Source organism: Eucyclogobius newberryi, unplaced genomic scaffold (assembly GCF_026437365.1).
Source record: "Eucyclogobius newberryi isolate DKJ021-1_F unplaced genomic scaffold, fEucNew1.0.hap1 SCAF_248, whole genome shotgun sequence".
Lineage (NCBI taxonomy): Eukaryota > Metazoa > Chordata > Actinopteri > Gobiiformes > Gobiidae > Eucyclogobius > Eucyclogobius newberryi.
The window spans coordinates 54315-74756 of record NW_027315888.1 but is presented as its reverse complement, the minus strand read 5'-3'; the positions used below and the strand labels follow the sequence as shown (position 1 = coordinate 74756).

Sequence of the window (20442 nt, the reverse complement as noted above, 5' to 3'; positions counted from 1 at the left end):
TGGTTACCTCATAACCTGTGCAAACTGAAAGTACCAGACATTATATTATTATTATATTTACAGATGTAGCATGTGTGTTACTGTAGATTACCATGGCAACCCTCCTCTAGCTTTATTGACACTGACCACGTCCTCGTCGGGCTCAAACATGGCGTTGGGCGGCAGCATAGCGCCCTCTAGTGTGGAGCTCCTGAACACGCCTTTGATTCTGCTGCCGATGCGACTGATGCCAGACGTTTCCCCGCGACGAGACGGGTTCCTGAGGACAAGAGACATTTATGAGGGACATCTACTGGAGCAGACAAAGAGACATTTATGAAGGACATCTACTGGAGCAGACAAAGAGACATTTATGAGGGACATCTACTGGAGCAGACAAAGAGACATTTATGAGGGACATCTACTGGAGCAGACAAAGAGACATTTATGAAGGACATCTACTGGAGCAGACAAAGAGACATTTATGAGGGACATCTACTGGAGCAGACAAAGAGACATTTATGAGGGACATCTACTGGAGCAGACAAAGAGACATTTATGAGGGACATCTACTGGAGCAGACAAAGAGACATTTATGAAGGACATCTACTGGAGCAGACAAAGAGACATTTATGAAGGACATCTACTGGAGCAGACAAAGAGACATTTATGAGGGACATCTACTGGAGCAGACAAAGAGACATTTATGAGGGACATCTACTGGAGCAGACAAAGACATTTATGAAGGACATCTACTGGAGCAGACAAAGAGACATTTATGAGGGACATCTACTGGAGCAGACAAAGAGACATTTATGAGGGACATCTACTGGAGCAGACAAAGAGACATTTATGAGGGACATCTACTGGAGCAGACAAAGAGACATTTATGAAGGACATCTACTGGAGCAGACAAAGAGACATTTATGAGGGACATCTACTGGAGCAGACAAAGAGACATTTATGAGGGACATCTACTGGAGCAGACAAAGAGACATTTATGAAGGACATCTACTGGAGCAGACAAAGACATTTATGAAGGACATCTACTGGAGCCGACAAAGAGACATTTATGAGGGACATCTACTGGAGCAGACAAAGAGACATTTGTGAGGGACATCTACTGGAGCAGACAAAGAGACATTTATGAGGGACATGTACTGGAGCAGACAAAGAGACATTTGTGAGGGACATGTACTGGAGCAGACAAAGAGACATTTGTGAGGGACATGTACTGGAGCAGACAAAGAGACATTTATGAGGGACATCTACTGGAGCAGACAAAGAGACATTTATGAGGGACATCTACTGGAGCAGACAAAGAGAGAATTAGAAATCTCAAACAAACGTCCTTCATCAGCTTTAAAATTAAAAAATAACAAAATCTGATGTTTGTCCTCAGCTCCTGCTCTTTACGTGACACAAGCTCATTCACATGTGACAAAGATGTTTATTCATGTTTTACAGCAGCACAGACCAGCCGGGCCCCGAGGAGCCACTTGAGGAGCCACTTGAGGAGCCACTTGAGGAGCCACTTGAGGAGCCACTTGAGGAGCCTAAAGTTTTATAAAACATTTAAAGTCAAACCTGCTGATTTTGGAGTTTCTTGTTGGAGACTCGACTCCACGAAGCAGGTGTCGGAAATACTGCAAGAAACAACAAGTATACGAGTCAGAGCGGGTCAGAGCGCGTAGGAGCGAGTCAGAGCGCGTCGGAGCGCGTCGGCGCGTGTCGGAGCGAGTCAGAGCGGGTCAGAGCGAGTCAGAGCGGGTCAGAGCGGGTCAGAGCGAGTCAGAGTGGGTCAGAGCGCGTCAGAGCGAGTCAGAGCGCGTAGGAGCGAGTCAGAGCGAGTCAGAGCGGGTCAGAGCGAGTCAGAGCGCGTAGGAGCGAGTCAGAGCGAGTCGGAGCGCGTCAGAGCGAGTCAGAGCGCGTAGGAGCGAGTCAGAGCGCGTCGGAGCGCGTCGGCGCGTGTCGGAGCGAGTCAGAGCGGGTCAGAGCGAGTCAGAGCGGGTCAGAGCGGGTCAGAGCGAGTCAGAGCGGGTCAGAGCGCGTCAGAGCGAGTCAGAGCGCGTAGGAGCGAGTCAGAGCGCGTAGGAGCGAGTCAGAGCGAGTCGGAGCGCGTCAGAGCGAGTCAGAGCGCGTAGGAGCGAGTCAGAGCGCGTCGGAGCGCGTCGGCGCGTGTCGGAGCGAGTCAGAGCGGGTCAGAGCGAGTCAGAGCGGGTCAGAGCGAGTCAGAGTGGGTCAGAGCGGGTCAGAGCGAGTCAGAGCGCGTCAGAGCGCGTCAGAGCGCGTCAGAGCGAGACAAAGCGCGTCGGAGCGAGTCAGAGCGGGTCAGAGCGCGTCAGAGCGAGTCAGAGCGCGTAGGAGCGCGTCGGCGCGTGTCGGAGCGAGTCAGAGCGGGTCAGAGTGGGTCAGAGCGGGTCAGAGCGAGTCAGAGCGCGTCAGAGCGCGTCAGAGCGAGACAAAGCGCGTCGGAGCGAGTCGGAGCGAGTCAGAGCGGGTCAGAGCGCGTCAGAGCGAGTCAGAGCGAGTCAGAGCGCGTAGGAGCGCGTCGGAGCGCGTCGGCGCGTGTCGGAGCGAGTCAGAGCGGGTCAGAGCGAGTCAGAGTGGGTCAGAGCGAGTCAGAGTGGGTCAGAGCGGGTCGGAGCGAGTCAGAGCGCGTCGGAGCGCGTCAGAGCGCGTCACAGCGCGTCAGAGCGAGTCAGAGCGCGTCAGAGCGCGTCGGAGCGCGTCGGCGCGTGTCGGAGCGAGTCAGAGCGGGTCAGAGCGCGTAGGAGCGAGTCAGAGCGCGTCGGCGCGTGTCAGAGCGAGTCAGAGCGGGTCAGAGCGAGTCAGAGTGGGTCAGAGCGGGTCAGAGCGAGTCAGAGCGCGTCAGAGCGCGTCAGAGCGAGTCAGAGTGGGTCAGAGCGCGTCAGAGCGAGTCAGAGCGCGTAGGAGCGAGTCAGAGCGAGTCAGAGCGGGTCAGAGCGAGTCAGAGCGCGTAGGAGCGAGTCAGAGCGAGTCGGAGCGCGTCAGAGCGCGTCGGAGCGCGTCGGCGCGTGTCGGAGCGAGTCAGAGCGGGTCAGAGCGAGTCAGAGCGGGTCAGAGCGGGTCAGAGCGAGTCAGAGCGGGTCAGAGCGCGTCAGAGCGAGTCAGAGCGCGTAGGAGCGAGTCAGAGCGAGTCGGAGCGCGTCAGAGCGAGTCAGAGCGCGTAGGAGCGAGTCAGAGCGCGTCGGAGCGCGTCGGCGCGTGTCGGAGCGAGTCAGAGCGGGTCAGAGCGAGTCAGAGTGGGTCAGAGCGGGTCAGAGCGAGTCAGAGCGCGTCAGAGCGCGTCAGAGCGCGTCAGAGCGAGACAAAGCGCGTCGGAGCGAGTCAGAGCGGGTCAGAGCGCGTCAGAGCGAGTCAGAGCGCGTAGGAGCGCGTCGGAGCGCGTCGGCGCGTGTCGGAGCGAGTCAGAGCGGGTCAGAGTGGGTCAGAGCGGGTCAGAGCGAGTCAGAGCGCGTCAGAGCGCGTCAGAGCGAGACAAAGCGCGTCGGAGCGAGTCGGAGCGAGTCAGAGCGGGTCAGAGCGCGTCAGAGCGAGTCAGAGCGCGTAGGAGCGCGTCGGAGCGCGTCGGCGCGTGTCGGAGCGAGTCAGAGCGGGTCAGAGCGAGTCAGAGTGGGTCAGAGCGAGTCAGAGTGGGTCAGAGCGGGTCGGAGCGAGTCAGAGCGCGTCGGAGCGCGTCAGAGCGCGTCGGAGCGCGTCGGCGCATGTCGGAGCGAGTCAGAGCGGGTCAGAGCGCGTAGGAGCGAGTCAGAGCGCGTCGGCGCGTGTCAGAGCGAGTCAGAGCGGGTCAGAGCGAGTCAGAGTGGGTCAGAGCGGGTCAGAGCGAGTCAGAGCGCGTCAGAGCGCGTCAGAGCGCGTCAGAGCGAGACAAAGCGCGTCGGAGCGAGTCGGAGCGAGTCAGAGCGGGTCAGAGCGCGTCAGAGCGAGTCAGAGCGCGTAGGTGCGCGTCGGCGCGTGTCGGAGCGAGTCAGAGCGGGTCAGAGCGAGTCAGAGCGGGTCGGAGCGAGTCAGAGCGCGTCGGAGCGCGTCAGAGCGCGTCACAGCGCGTCACAGCGCGTCAGAGCGCGTCAGAGCGAGTCAGAGCGCGTCAGAGCGAGACAAAGCGCGTCGGAGCGAGTCGGAGCGAGTCAGAGCGGGTCAGAGCGCGTCAGAGCGAGTCAGAGCGCGTCGGAGCGAGTCAGAGCGCGTAGGAGCGAGTCAGAGCGCGTAGGAGCGCGTCGGAGCGCGTCGGCGCGCGTCGGAGCGAGTCAGAGCGGGTCAGAGCGAGTCAGAGTGGGTCAGAGCGGGTCAGAGCGAGTCAGAGCGGGTCAGAGCGCGTCAGAGCGAGTCAGAGCGCGTAGGAGCGAGTCAGAGCGAGTCGGAGCGCGTCAGAGCGAGTCAGAGCGCGTAGGAGCGAGTCAGAGCGCGTCGGAGCGCGTCGGCGCGTGTCGGAGCGAGTCAGAGCGGGTCAGAGCGGGTCAGAGCGAGTCAGAGCGCGTCAGAGCGCGTCAGAGCGAGACAAAGCGCGTCGGAGCGAGTCGGAGCGAGTCAGAGCGGGTCAGAGCGCGTCAGAGCGAGTCAGAGCGCGTAGGAGCGCGTCGGAGCGCGTCGGCGCGTGTCGGAGCGAGTCAGAGCGGGTCAGAGCGAGTCAGAGTGGGTCAGAGCGAGTCAGAGTGGGTCAGAGCGGGTCGGAGCGAGTCAGAGCGCGTCGGAGCGCGTCAGAGCGGGTCAGAGCGCGTCGGCGCGTGTCAGAGCGAGTCAGAGCGGGTCAGAGCGAGTCAGAGTGGGTCAGAGCGCGTCGGCGCGTGTCAGAGCGAGTCAGAGCGGGTCAGAGCGAGTCAGAGTGGGTCAGAGCGGGTCAGAGCGAGTCAGAGCGCGTCAGAGCGCGTCAGAGCGCGTCAGAGCGCGTCAGAGCGAGACAAAGCGCGTCGGAGCGAGTCGGAGCGAGTCAGAGCGGGTCAGAGCGCGTCAGAGCGAGTCAGAGCGCGTAGGTGCGCGTCGGCGCGTGTCGGAGCGAGTCAGAGCGGGTCAGAGCGAGTCAGAGCGCGTCGGAGCGCGTCGGCGCGTGTCGGAGCGAGTCAGAGCGGGTCAGAGCGGGTCAGAGCGAGTCAGAGCGCGTCAGAGCGCGTCAGAGCGAGACAAAGCGCGTCGGAGCGAGTCGGAGCGAGTCAGAGCGGGTCAGAGCGCGTCAGAGCGAGTCAGAGCGCGTAGGAGCGCGTCGGAGCGCGTCGGCGCGTGTCGGAGCGAGTCAGAGCGGGTCAGAGCGAGTCAGAGTGGGTCAGAGCGAGTCAGAGTGGGTCAGAGCGGGTCGGAGCGAGTCAGAGCGCGTCGGAGCGCGTCAGAGCGGGTCAGAGCGCGTCGGCGCGTGTCAGAGCGAGTCAGAGCGGGTCAGAGCGAGTCAGAGTGGGTCAGAGCGCGTCGGCGCGTGTCAGAGCGAGTCAGAGCGGGTCAGAGCGAGTCAGAGTGGGTCAGAGCGGGTCAGAGCGAGTCAGAGCGCGTCAGAGCGCGTCAGAGCGCGTCAGAGCGCGTCAGAGCGAGACAAAGCGCGTCGGAGCGAGTCGGAGCGAGTCAGAGCGGGTCAGAGCGCGTCAGAGCGAGTCAGAGCGCGTAGGTGCGCGTCGGCGCGTGTCGGAGCGAGTCAGAGCGGGTCAGAGCGAGTCAGAGCGGGTCGGAGCGAGTCAGAGCACGTCGGAGCGCGTCAGAGCGCGTCACAGCGCGTCACAGCGCGTCAGAGCGCGTCAGAGCGAGTCAGAGCGCGTCGGAGCGAGACAAAGCGCGTCGGAGCGAGTCGGAGCGAGTCAGAGCGGGTCAGAGCGCGTCAGAGCGAGTCAGAGCGCGTCAGAGCGAGTCAGAGCGCGTAGGAGCGAGTCAGAGCGCGTAGGAGCGCGTCGGAGCGCGTCGGCGCGCGTCGGAGCGAGTCAGAGCGGGTCAGAGCGAGTCAGAGTGGGTCAGAGCGAGTCAGAGCGGGTCAGAGCGCGTCAGAGCGAGTCAGAGCGCGTAGGAGCGAGTCAGAGCGCGTCGGAGCGCGTCGGCGCGTGTCGGAGCGAGTCAGAGCGGGTCAGAGCGAGTCAGAGTGGGTCAGAGCGGGTCAGAGCGAGTCAGAGCGCGTCAGAGCGCGTCAGAGCGAGACAAAGCGCGTCAGAACGAGTCAGAGCGAGTCAGAGCGCGTCAGAGCAAGACAAAGCGCGTCGGAGCGCGTCGGAGCGCGTCAGAGCGAGTCAGAGCGCGTCGGAGCCAGTCAGAGCGCGTCAGAGCGAGTCGGAGCCAGTCAGAGCAAGACAAAGCGCGTCGGAACGAGTCGGAGCGCGTCGGAGCGAGTCAGAGTGCGTCAGAACGAGTCAGAGCGAGTCAGAGCGCGTCAGAGCAAGACAAAGCGCGTCGGAGCGCGTTGGAGCGCGTCGGAGCGCGTCAGAGCGAGTCAGAGCGCGTCGGAGCCAGTCAGAGCGCGTCAGAGCGAGTCGGAGCCAGTCAGAGCAAGACAAAGCGCGTCGGAACGAGTCGGAGCGCGTCGGAGCGAGTCAGAGTGCGTCAGAACGAGTCAGAGCGAGTCAGAGCGCGTCAGAGCGAGTCAGAGCGCGTAGGAGCGAGTCGGAGCGCGTCGGAGCGAGTCAGAGTGCGTCAGAACGAGTCAGAGCGAGTCAGAGCGCGTCGGAGCGCGTCGGCGCGTGTCGGAGCGAGTCAGAGCGGGTCAGAGCGAGTCAGAGTGGGTCAGAGCGGGTCAGAGCGAGTCAGAGCGGGTCAGAGCGCGTCAGAGCGAGTCAGAGCGCGTAGGAGCGAGTCAGAGCGCGTCGGAGCGCGTCGGCGCGTGTCAGAGCGCGTCAGAGCGAGACAAATCGCGTCGGAGCGCGTCGGAGCGCGTCGGAGCGCGTCGGAGCCAGTCAGAGCGCGTCGGAGCCAGTCAGAGCGAGTCAGAGCGCGTCAGAGCGCGTCAGAGCGAGTCAGAGCGCGTCAGAGCGAGACAAAGCGCGTCAGAACGAGTCAGAGCGCGTCAGAGCAAGACAAAGCGCGTCGGAGCGCGTCGGAGCGCGTCAGAACGAGTCAGAGCGCGTCAGAACGAGTCAGAGCGAGTCAGAGCGCGTCAGAGCAAGACAAAGCGCGTCGGAGCGAGTCAGAGCGTGTCAGAGCGCATCAGACCGAGTCAGAGCGAGTCAGAGCGCGTCAGAGCAAGACAAAGCGCGTCGGAGCGAGTCAGAGCGCGTCGGAGCGAGTCAGAGCGCGTTGGAGCGAGTCAGAGCGTGTCAGAGCGCATCAGACCGAGTCAGAGCGCGTCGGAGCGAGTCGGTTCGCGTCAGAGCGAGTCAGAGCGAGTCAGAGGCCCTACCTCGTCGCTGTGGCAGAACATTGGGGTGAAAACATTCTCCAACAGAGACAGAACGTGTTCATACGCCTCAAACAGACACGTCATCTTCTGCAGACGCATCACCTCCGTGTGCGGCGCCATGGCAACTGCAACGGAAGGAACCAGGTCACAAGTTATACACTTAGTGTTCTTCAGGCGCTCTAAGGACCCAAAGAACCTGGTTCTCCAGGACCTTTCATCAGACACAGACAGAGTCTGGCATTAAACCGAGCTGAGGTTTCTTCACATTTATTCCAGTTTGAACTGTTTCCTTTGCCTGAGCTGAGCCTGAGGAACCAAAGGAACAATGAGGAACCAAAGGAACAATGAGGAACCAAAGGAACAATGATGTTGAATGAAGCAGGAGCAGCTTGTTGAGCACTTCAGAAGCTCCTTCGCTGCTGCCCTTAAATCATAATTAGGGTTAATTAGCTAAACAAAGGCAAATGTCATCATCATCTTGAATATCGCTCGTGGTGTGAAAAAAATGGAATTAAAAATGCTCCAGTGCATCACCGTGGCAACCGCGATGAACCATGCGGTATGGACGATTTTTCGGCGATTTGAGAACGCAGGCGGAAGTGCTCATGCCACTCCCCCGTGCTCATGCCACTCCCCCGTGCTCATGCCACTCCCCCGTGCGCATGCCACTCCCCCGTGCTCATGCCACTCCCCCGTGCTCATGCCACTCCCCCGTGCGCATGCCACTCCCCCGTGCTCATGCCACTCCCCCGTGCTCATGCCACTCCCCCGTGCTCATGCCACTCCCGTGCTCATGCCACTCCCCCGTGCGCATGCCACTCCCCCGTGCTCATGCCACTCCCCCGTGCTCATGCCACTCCCCCGTGCGCATGCCACTCCCCCGTGCTCATGCCACTCCCCCGTGCACATGCCACACCCCCGTGCACATGCCACACCCCCGTGCACATGCCACACCCCCGTGTACATGCCACACCCCCGTGCACATGCCACTCCCCCGTGCACATGCCACTCCCCCGTGCACATGCCACTCCCCCGTGTGGACTGATACAACACACGTGTGTTTGTTTATTAGCGCAACGGATCACATCACATCTCTCGTCTCCCGTAGATTTCTGTCCACTTCTGCGTCAGCTCCAACTGTCTTTCTCCGTCTTCATTTTGCCCCGTACACTGAGGGAACTATATTATGATAGATCCATGCGCTTAGACACGCGGAAACGTGGGGACGAGCCTGACGCGGCTGCAGGTGAGCGACAGGTGCGTTTTATGATTGACACGTGGCAGGACAAATGATTTATCCACGCCACGAGGAAATATGATAAAACATTTGCTGGAAAAAATCGTCCATTCCACCTTTAACTCATCTCAGATAAAAGTCCAGCACATGTGACACATGAACTCTCCTTCACTGGAACTCCTCCAGGTTTCTACGCTTTTTTTTTTTTTTTGTAGTTTTTCCTGGCCGAGAAGGAGAGTCTAAGGACAGAGGACCTGGGACATCGTCCATCGTCCCCACAGACATTGTTGATTCATTTCTCCCTGTGGCCCTCAGAGGCAACTGTTGTTGTGATTTTGGGCCTTACAAAAATAAATTGATTTGATTTGATTTGATTTGAAGTCATGAGCAGAACAATCATCATGTGACACATGAAGTCGTGAGCAGAACAATCATCATGAGACACATGAAGTCATGAGCAGAACAATCATCATGAGACACATGAAGTCGTGAGCAGAACAATCATCATGTGACACATGAAGTCATGAGCAGAACAATCATCATGTGACACATGAAATCGTGAGCAGAACAATCATCATGAGACACATGAAGTCATGAGCAGAACAATCATCATGAGACACATGAAGTCATGAGCAGAACAATCATCATGAGACATATGAAGTCATGAGCAGAACAATCATCATGTGACACATGAAGTCATGAGCAGAACAATCATCATGTGACACATGAAGTCATGAGCAGAACAATCATCATGTGACACATGAAGTCATGAGCAGAACAATCATCATGTGACACATGAAGTCATGAGCAGAACAATCATCATGTGACACATGAAGTCGTGAGCAGAACAATCATCATGTGACACATGAAGTCATGAGCAGAACAATCATCATGACACATGAAGTCATGAGCAGAACAATCATCATGAGACACATGAAGTCGTGAGCAGAACAATCATCATGACACATGAAGTCATGAGCAGAACAATCATCATGAGACACATGAAGTCATGAGCAGAACAATCATCATGACAGATGAAGTCATGAGCAGAACAATCATCATGTGACACATGAAGTCATGAGCAGAACAATCATCATGTGACACATGAAGTCATGAGCAGAACAATCATCATGAGACACATGAAGTCATGAGCAGAACAATCATCATGAGACACATGAATTCATTAGCAGAACAATCATCATGAGCCATAATTAAATGAAGATTAAACATAAATGTGCTTCACCCGAGTCTAAATTAGTACCAATCTTTTCATCACGTGAATTTAGTCTTCTAAAAAAGAATCGATTCATCTTGGATCATCTTGGATCATCTTGGATCATCTTGGATCATCTTGGATCATCTTGGATCATCGACGGATGATCCAAGATGAGGCTCTTGACGGGTCAAGTGTAGACGAGGTGTTTCCTGGACGACAGAGTGGACTCACTTTTGCAGATCTGCTCGATGATGCTGGAGTCGAAGCTGATCTTATCCACGCTCTCGTCCAAACAGTACGTCTCATAAATGTGAAGCACCTCGGAGTGAAGCAACATGAGCTGTGAGTCTGAGAGCTCAGGCTGAAGGATCCTGTCGTTAAACTCCTCTGAAACAAACAAACAAACAAACAAACAAACAAACAATCAAACACAGAATCCTGATTTCTGCTTTATCAGACACACTTTTCTGATCAAACCACAGCAGATCAAGTACTAGTGGTAGTATTGTGTCAGTAGTATGTGTGTCAGTAGTATGTGTGTCAGTAGTATTTGTGTGTCAGTAGTATTTGTGTGTCAGTAGTATTGTGTGTCAGTAGTATTGTGTGTCAGTAGTATTGTGTGTCAGTAGTATTGTGTCAGTAGTATGTGTGTCAGTAGTATGTGTGTCAGTAGTATGTGTGTCAGTAGTATGTGTGTTAGTAGTATTGTGTCAGTAGTATTGTCAGTAGTATTTTGTCAGTAGTATTGTGTCAGTAGTATTGTGTCAGTAGTATTGTGTCAGTAGTATATTGTCAGTAATATATTGTCAGTAGTATGTGTGTCAGTAGTATTTGTGTCAGTAGTATTTGTGTGTCAGTAGTATGTGTGTCAGTAGTATTTGTGTCAGTAGTATTTGTGTGTCAGTAGTATTGTGTGTCAGTAGTATTGTGTGTCAGTAGTATTGTGTGTCAGTAGTATTGTGTGTCAGTAGTATGTGTGTCAGTAGTATGTGTGTCAGTAGTATGTGTGTCAGTAGTATGTGTGTCAGTAGTATGTGTGTTAGTAGTATTGTGTCAGTAGTATTGTCAGTAGTATTTTGTCAGTAGTATTGTGTCAGTAGTATTGTGTCAGTAGTATTGTGTCAGTAGTATATTGTCAGTAGTATATTGTCAGTAGTATTGTGTCAGTAGTATTGTGTCAGTAGTTTTGTGTCAGTAGTATTGTGTCAGTAGTATTGTGTCAGTAGTATTGTGTCAGTAGTATGTGTGTCAGTAGTATGTGTGTCAGTAGTATGTGTGTCAGTAGTATGTGTGTCAGTAGTATTGTGTCAGTAGTATGTGTGTCAGTAGTATTTGTGTGTCAGTAGTATTTGTGTGTCAGTAGTATTTGTGTGTCAGTAGTATTTGTGTGTCAGTAGTATTGTGTGTCAGTAGTATTGTGTGTCAGTAGTATGTGTGTCAGTAGTATGTGTGTCAGTAGTATGTGTGTCAGTAGTATGTGTGTCAGTAGTATTGTCAGTAGTATTGTCAGTAGTATTGTGTCAGTAGTATATTGTCAGTAGTATATTGTCAGTAGTATATTGTCAGTAGTATATTGTCAGTAGTATTGTGTCAGTAGTTTTGTGTCAGTAGTTTTGTGTCAGTAGTATTGTGTCAGTAGTATTGTGTCAGTAGTATTGTGTCAGTAGTATTGTGTCAGTAGTATTGTGTCAGTAGTATTGTGTCAGTAGTATTGTGTCAGTAGTATTGTGTCAGTAGTATTGTCAGTAGTATTGTCAGTAGTATTGTCAGTAGTATTGTGTCAGTAGTATTGTGTCAGTAGTATTGTGTCAGTAGTATTGTGTCAGTAGTATTGTGTCAGTAGTATTGTCAGTAGTATTGTGTCAGTAGTATTGTGTCAGTAGTATTGTGTCAGTAGTATTGTGTCAGTAGTATTGTCAGTAGTATTGTCAGTAGTATTGTGTCAGTAGTATTGTGTCAGTAGTATTGTGTCAGTAGTATTGTGTCAGTAGTATTGTGTCAGTAGTATTGTCAGTAGTATTGTCAGTAGTATTGTCAGTAGTATTGTCAGTAGTATTGTGTCAGTAGTATTGTGTCAGTAGTATTGTGTCAGTAGTATTGTGTCAGTAGTATTGTCAGTAGTATTGTCAGTAGTATTGTCAGTAGTATTGTCAGTAGTATTGTCAGTAGTATTGTGTCAGTAGTATTGTCAGTAGTATTGTGTCAGTAGTATTGTGTCAGTAGTATTGTCAGTAGTATTGTGTCAGTAGTATTGTGTCAGTAGTATTGTGTCAGTAGTATTGTGTCAGTAGTATTGTGTCAGTAGTATTGTGTCAGTAGTATTGTGTCAGTAGTATTGTGTCAGTAGTATTGTCAGTAGTATTGTGTCAGTAGTATTGTGTCAGTAGTATTGTGTCAGTAGTATTGTGTCAGTAGTATTGTGTCAGTAGTATTGTCAGTAGTATTGTCAGTAGTATTGTCAGTAGTATTGTCAGTAGTATTGTGTCAGTAGTATTGTGTCAGTAGTATTGTGTCAGTAGTATTGTCAGTAGTATTGTGTCAGTAGTATTGTGTCAGTAGTATTGTGTCAGTAGTATTGTGTCAGTAGTATTGTGTCAGTAGTATTGTCAGTAGTATTGTCAGTAGTATTGTGTCAGTAGTATTGTGTCAGTAGTATTGTGTCAGTAGTATTGTGTCAGTAGTATTGTCAGTAGTATTGTCAGTAGTATTGTGTCAGTAGTATTGTGTCAGTAGTATTGTGTCAGTAGTATTGTGTCAGTAGTATTGTCAGTAGTATTGTCAGTAGTATTGTCAGTAGTATTGTCAGTAGTATTGTCAGTAGTATTGTGTCAGTAGTATTGTGTCAGTAGTATTGTGTCAGTAGTATTGTGTCAGTAGTATTGTCAGTAGTATTGTCAGTAGTATTGTCAGTAGTATTGTCAGTAGTATTGTCTCAGTAGTATTGTGTCAGTAGTATTGTCAGTAGTATTGTCAGTAGTATTGTCAGTAGTATTGTGTCAGTAGTATTGTGTCAGTAGTATTGTGTCAGTAGTATTGTGTCAGTAGTATTGTCAGTAGTATTGTCAGTAGTATTGTCAGTAGTATTGTCAGTAGTATTGTGTCAGTAGTATTGTGTCAGTAGTATTGTGTCAGTAGTATTGTCAGTAGTATTGTCAGTAGTATTGTCAGTAGTATTGTCAGTAGTATTGTGTCAGTAGTATTGTGTCAGTAGTATTGTCAGTAGTATTGTCAGTAGTATTGTCAGTAGTATTGTCAGTAGTATTGTCAGTAGTATTGTGTCAGTAGTATTGTGTCAGTAGTATTGTGTCAGTAGTATTGTGTCAGTAGTATTGTGTCAGTAGTATTGTGTCAGTAGTATTGTCAGTAGTATTGTCAGTAGTATTGTGTCAGTAGTATTGTGTCAGTAGTATTGTGTCAGTAGTATTGTCAGTAGTATTGTCAGTAGTATTGTCAGTAGTATTGTCAGTAGTATTGTCAGTAGTATTGTCAGTAGTATTGTCAGTAGTATTGTCAGTAGTATTGTCAGTAGTATTGTGTCAGTAGTATTGTGTCAGTAGTATTGTGTCAGTAGTATTGTGTCAGTAGTATTGTGTCAGTAGTATTGTCAGTAGTATTGTCAGTAGTATTGTCAGTAGTATTGTGTCAGTAGTATTGTGTCAGTAGTATTGTGTCAGTAGTATTGTGTCAGTAGTATTGTCAGTAGTATTGTCAGTAGTATTGTCAGTAGTATTGTCAGTAGTATTGTCAGTAGTATTGTCAGTAGTATTGTCAGTAGTATTGTCAGTAGTATTGTGTCAGTAGTATTGTGTCAGTAGTATTGTGTCAGTAGTATTGTCAGTAGTATTGTCAGTAGTATTGTCAGTAGTATTGTCAGTAGTATTGTCAGTAGTATTGTCAGTAGTATTACCGACAGTGAGGCAGAACTGCAGGACGTGAACAGCTCCTTCTTGTTTGAGGAAGTTCATGAATCTAAAGAGAAGATCCTGTTGTTCTCGGATCTGCTTCAGCTCCAGCTTCAGCACCTGAAACACACGAGGTATCACTGCCACAGCCGCCCCGGGGCAAAGGCACTGGCGGGCGGGGCAGACACACGGGTGGGCGGGGCAGACACACGGGTGGGCGGGGCAGACACACGGGTGGGCGGGGCAGACACACGGGTGGGCGGGGCAGACAGGTGGGCGGGGCAGACAGGGATGACTCACAGAACACTTCTTGTCGGAGGCGGTGCTGAAGCGGTGGAGAAACGGGACGAGAGGCGACGGAGGCTCATAGGACGCTTCAGGCTGAAACACGATGAAACAAAGTCACAAATGAAATGAACTTATTCAAACAAATGTCTTTGATTTAAATCGATTGTTGTTTTTCATGAGATCGAATAAAATACTTGAGAAAAAAGTGAAACTGACCAGAGCGTCGTCCACAAAGAGCAGCACCAACAGGTTCACCGTGTCCTGAGGAGACGAGCATCAGAACCACTGACACTGACACTGACATGACACTGACATGACACAGACATGACACAGACACAGACATGACACTGACACTGACATGACACAGACACTGACACTGACACTGACACTGACATGACACAGACACAGACACAGACACAGACACAGACATGACACTGACATGACACTGACATGACACTGACATGACACTGACATGACACAGACATGACACTGACATGACACAGACACAGACACTGACATGACACAGACACAGACACTGACATGACACAGACACTGACATGACACAGACACAGACACAGACACAGACACTGACATGACACAGACACTGACATGACACAGACACAGACACAGACATGACACAGACATGACACAGACATGACACAGACATGACACAGACACAGACATGACACAGACACAGACACTGACATGACACAGACACAGACATGACACAGACACAGACATGACACAGACAGACATGACACAGACACGACACAGACACAGGCATGACACTGACACAGACATGACACAGACATGACACAGACATGACACTGACATGACACTGACATGACACTGACATGACACTGACATGACACTGACATGACACAGACATGACACAGACACAGACATGACACAGACATGACACAGACACAGACATGACACAGACATGACACAGACACAGACACAGGCATGACACAGGCATGACACTGACACAGACATGACACAGACATGACACAGACATGACACTGACATGACACAGACATGACACAGACATGACACAGACATGACACAGACATGACACTGACATGACACTGACATGACACTGACATGACACTGACATGACACAGACATGACACAGACATGACACAGACACAGACACAGACACAGGCATGACACAGACATGACACAGACACAGACACAGACACAGGCATGACACAGACATGACACTGACACAGACATGACACAGACACAGACATGACACAGACATGACACAGACATGACACAGACATGACACAGACATGACACAGACATGACACAGACACAGACATGACACTGACACTGACACTGACATGACACAGACACTGACACTGACACTGACATGACACAGACACAGACACAGACACTGACATGACACAGACACAGACACAGACACAGACACTGACATGACACAGACACAGACACTGACATGACACAGACACAGACACAGACACAGACATGACACAGACATGACACAGACATGACACAGACACAGACATGACACAGACACAGACACTGACATGACACAGACACAGACATGACACAGACACAGACATGACACAGACAGACATGACACAGACACGACACAGACACAGGCATGACACTGACACAGACATGACACAGACATGACACAGACATGACACTGACATGACACTGACATGACACTGACATGACACTGACATGACACAGACATGACACTGACATGACACAGACATGACACAGACACAGACATGACACAGACATGACACAGACACAGACATGACACAGACATGACACAGACACAGACACAGGCATGACACAGGCATGACACTGACACAGACATGACACAGACATGACACAGACATGACACTGACATGACACAGACATGACACAGACATGACACAGACATGACACTGACATGACACTGACATGACACTGACATGACACTGACATGACACAGACATGACACAGACATGACACAGACACAGACACAGGCATGACACAGACATGACACAGACATGACACAGACATGACACAGACACAGACACAGACACAGGCATGACACAGACATGACACTGACACAGACATGACACAGACATGACACAGACATGACACAGACATGACACAGACATGACACAGACATGACACTGACATGACACAGACATGACACAGACACAGACATGACACTGACACTGACACTGACATGACACAGACACTGACACTGACACTGACACTGACATGACACAGACACAGACACAGACACAGACACTGACATGACACAGACACAGACACTGACATGACACAGACACAGACACAGACACAGGCATGACACAGACATGACACAGACACAGACACAGGCATGACACAGACATGACACTGACACAGACATGACACAGACACAGACATGACACAGACATGACACAGACATGACACAGACACGACACAGACACAGGCATGACACTGACACAGACATGACACAGACATGACACTGACATGACACTGACATGACACTGACATGACACTGACATGACACTGACATGACACTGACATGACACTGACATGACACAGACATGACACAGACACAGACATGACACAGACATGACACAGACATGACACAGACACAGACATGACACAGACATGACACAGACACAGACACAGGCATGACACAGACATGACACAGACATGACACTGACATGACACTGACATGACACAGACATGACACAGACATGACACAGACATGACACAGACATGACACTGACATGACACTGACATGACACTGACATGACACTGACATGACACTGACATGACACTGACATGACACTGACATGACACAGACATGACACAGACATGACACAGACACAGACACAGACACAGGCATGACACAGACATGACACAGACACAGACACAGACACAGGCATGACACAGACATGACACTGACACAGACATGACACAGACACAGACATGACACAGACATGACACAGACATGACACAGACATGACACAGACATGACACAGACATGACACTGACATGACACAGACATGACACAGACACAGACATGACACAGACATGACACAGACACAGACATGACACAGACATGACACTGACACAGACATGACACAGACATGACACAGACATGACACTGACACAGACATGACACAGACATGACACAGACATGGCACAGACATGACACAGACACAGACATGACACAGGCATGACACAGACATGACACAGACACAGACACAGACATGACACAGACATAGACATGACACAGACATAGACATGACACAGACATGACACAGACAGAGACATGACACAGACATGACACAGACATGACACAGACATGACACAGACATGACACAGACATGACACAGACACTGACATGACACAGACATGACACAGACACAGACATGACACAGACACTGACATGACACTGACATGACACTGACATGACACTGACATGACACAGAGATGACACAGACATGACACAGACACAGACATGACACAGACATGACACAGACACAGACATGACACAGACATGACACTGACACAGACATGACACTGACATGACACAGACATGACAGACACAGACATGACACAGACACAAACATGACACAGACATGACACAGACACTGACACAGACATGACACTGACAGACACTGACACAGACATGACACAGACATGACACAGACATGACACTGACATAACAGAGACATGACACAGACACAGACATGACACTGACATGACACTGACACAGACATGACACAGACATGACACTGACATGACACTGACATAACAGAGACATGACACAGACACAGACATGACACTGACAGACACTGACACAGACATGACACAGACATGACACTGACATAACAGAGACATGACACAGACACAGACATGACACTGACACAGACATGACACTGACACAGACATGACACTGACACAGACATGACACAGACATGACACTGACACAGACATGACACAGACATGACACAGACAATGACACAGACATGACAATGACAGACATGACACAGACATGACACAGACATGACACAGACATGACACAGACATGACACAGACATGACACAGACAAATGAACAAACGCTCCTCACAGGGTCAGACAGGAAGTCCATCGTCGGGAGAAACACAGATCCAGCCATGACTTCCCTCAAGAGCAGAGACAGAGACCTGCAGGAGACAGGGAGGGGCATCTGACACAGGGAGGGGCATCTGACACAGGGAGGGGCATCTGACACAGGGAGGGGCATCTGACACAGGGAGGGGCATCTGACACAAGGGGAGGGGCATCTGACACAAGGGGAGGGGCATCTGACACAGGGAGGGGCATCTGACACAGGGAGGGGCATCTGACACAGGGAGGGGCATCTGACACAAGGAGGGGCATCTGACACAGGGAGGGGCATCTGACACAGGGAGGGGCATCTGACACAGGGAGGGGCATCTGACACAGGGAGGGGCATCTGACACAGGGGGAGGGGCATCTGACACAGGGGGAGGGGCATCTGACACAGGGGGAGGGGCATCTGACACAGGGGAGGGGCATCTGACACAAGGGGAGGGGCATCTGACACAAGGGGAGGGGCATCTGACACAAGGGGAGGGGCATCTGACACAAGGGGAGGGGCATCTGACACAGGGAGGGGCATCTGACACAGGGAGGGGCATCTGACACAGGGGAGGGGCATCTGACACAGGGGAGGGGCATCTGACACAGGGAGGGGCATCTGACACAGGGAGGGGCATCTGACACAAGGAGGGGCATCTGACACAGGGAGGGGCATCTGACACAGGGAGGGGCATCTGACACAGGGGAGGGGCATCTGACACAGGGAGGGGCATCTGACACAGGGAGGGGCATCTGACACAGGGAGGGGCATCTGACACAGGGAGGGGCATCTGACACAGGGAGGGGCATCTGACACAGGGAGGGGCATCTGACACAGGGGGAGGGGCATCTGACACAGGGAGGGGCATCTGACACAGGGAGGGGCATCTGACACAGGGAGGGGCATCTGACACAAGGGAGGGGCATCTGACACAGGGGAGGGGCATCTGACACAGGGGAGGGGCATCTGACACAGGGGGAGGGGCATCTGACACAGGGGGAGGGGCATCTGACACAGGGGGAGGGGCATCTGACACAGGGGAAGGGGCATCTGACACAGGGGAGGGGCATCTGACACAAGGGGAGGGGCATCTGACACAAGGGGAGGGGCATCTGACACAAGGGGAGGGGCATCTGACACAAGGGGAGGGGCATCTGACACAGGGAGGGGCATCTGACACAGGGAGGGGCATCTGACACAGGGGAGGGGCATCTGACACAGGGGAGGGGCATCTGACACAGGGAGGGGCATCTGACACAAGGAGGGGCATCTGACACAAGGAGGGGCATCTGACACAGGGAGGGGCATCTGACACAGGGAGGGGCATCTGACACAGGGAGGGGCATCTGACACAGGGAGGGGCATCTGACACAGGGAGGGGCATCTGACACAGGGAGGGGCATCTGACACAGGGAGGGGCATCTGACACAGGGAGGGGCATCTGACACAGGGGGAGGGGCATCTGACACAGGGAGGGGCATCTGACACAGGGAGGGGCATCTGACACAGGGAGGGGCATCTGACACAAGGGAGGGGCATCTGACACAGGGGAGGGGCATCTGACACAGGGGAGGGGCATCTGACACAGGGGGAGGGGCATCTGACACAGGGAGGGGCATCTGACACAGGGAGGGGCATCTGACACAGGGAGGGGCATCTGACACACCTGCAGTCCGTGGCCTTTGGAGGGAGGACGAAGGGGAACAGCATCTGAGTGAGAGTCCTGAGGTACTGCAGTTCCTCTCTGCGACTGCGGAGGGCGAAGTGGAGCTGAGAACCGTACTCCAACAGAGCGGCTTTTTGTAGATCCTCCACACGAGAGACTAGAACACAAGTACTACGGTTTAGTCCTGGTTTAGTCCTGGTTTAGTCCTGGTTTAGACCTGGTTTAGACCTGGTTTAGTCCTGGTTTAGTCCTGGTTTAGACCTGGTTTAGTCCTGGTTTAGTCCTGGTTTAGTCCTGGTTTAGTCCTGGTTTAGACCTTTCTCTCTGGCTGCAGTCACAACCTCGAGGTGTTTCATTGCAGCTTTCATCATTTTATCTGCAAAAACAGCAGGAACATCCACCTGAGACAGAGACACAAGTGTTTACACAAGAGTTACAGGTCGGATCTGTGGAGGGGCCCCTTCACACGCATTAGAACATGGGATCATGGCAGACGCTGCATCACCTTCTGAGCTCTGCGGACCAGGACTGAGGCAAAGAACCTGAAGGTCATTCTGATTTCATCCACACAGTCGTCATCATCCGAGATGTCTCTGAAACACAAATGTACAACTGCAGTGAGGGACGTGGCCACAGTGAGGCGCCAACACACAAATGTACTGCTTTAAACGTGCTTAGTCCCGGTTTAGACCCG

The 20442-nt window shown here is 52.0% G+C and overlaps 1 protein-coding gene across 1 annotated transcript in view; it reads right to left on the bottom strand.

Moving 5' to 3' along the window:
* The window catches only part of LOC140372539 (sorting nexin-14-like), a 57407-nt gene that overhangs the window by 31093 nt on the left and 5872 nt on the right, over positions 1 to 20442 (bottom strand). Inside the window, exons 6-16 of the mRNA XM_072459671.1 lie at positions 20254 to 20341; positions 20065 to 20149; positions 19749 to 19905; positions 18068 to 18143; positions 14163 to 14207; positions 13959 to 14039; positions 13664 to 13778; positions 9988 to 10143; positions 7304 to 7428; positions 1567 to 1625; positions 127 to 259 (exon numbers count right to left, since the gene is read on the bottom strand). Coding sequence (XP_072315772.1) covers positions 127 to 259; positions 1567 to 1625; positions 7304 to 7428; positions 9988 to 10143; positions 13664 to 13778; positions 13959 to 14039; positions 14163 to 14207; positions 18068 to 18143; positions 19749 to 19905; positions 20065 to 20149; positions 20254 to 20341 — 1120 coding nt within the window. The remainder of the gene's footprint in view (positions 1 to 126; positions 260 to 1566; positions 1626 to 7303; positions 7429 to 9987; positions 10144 to 13663; positions 13779 to 13958; positions 14040 to 14162; positions 14208 to 18067; positions 18144 to 19748; positions 19906 to 20064; positions 20150 to 20253; positions 20342 to 20442) is intronic.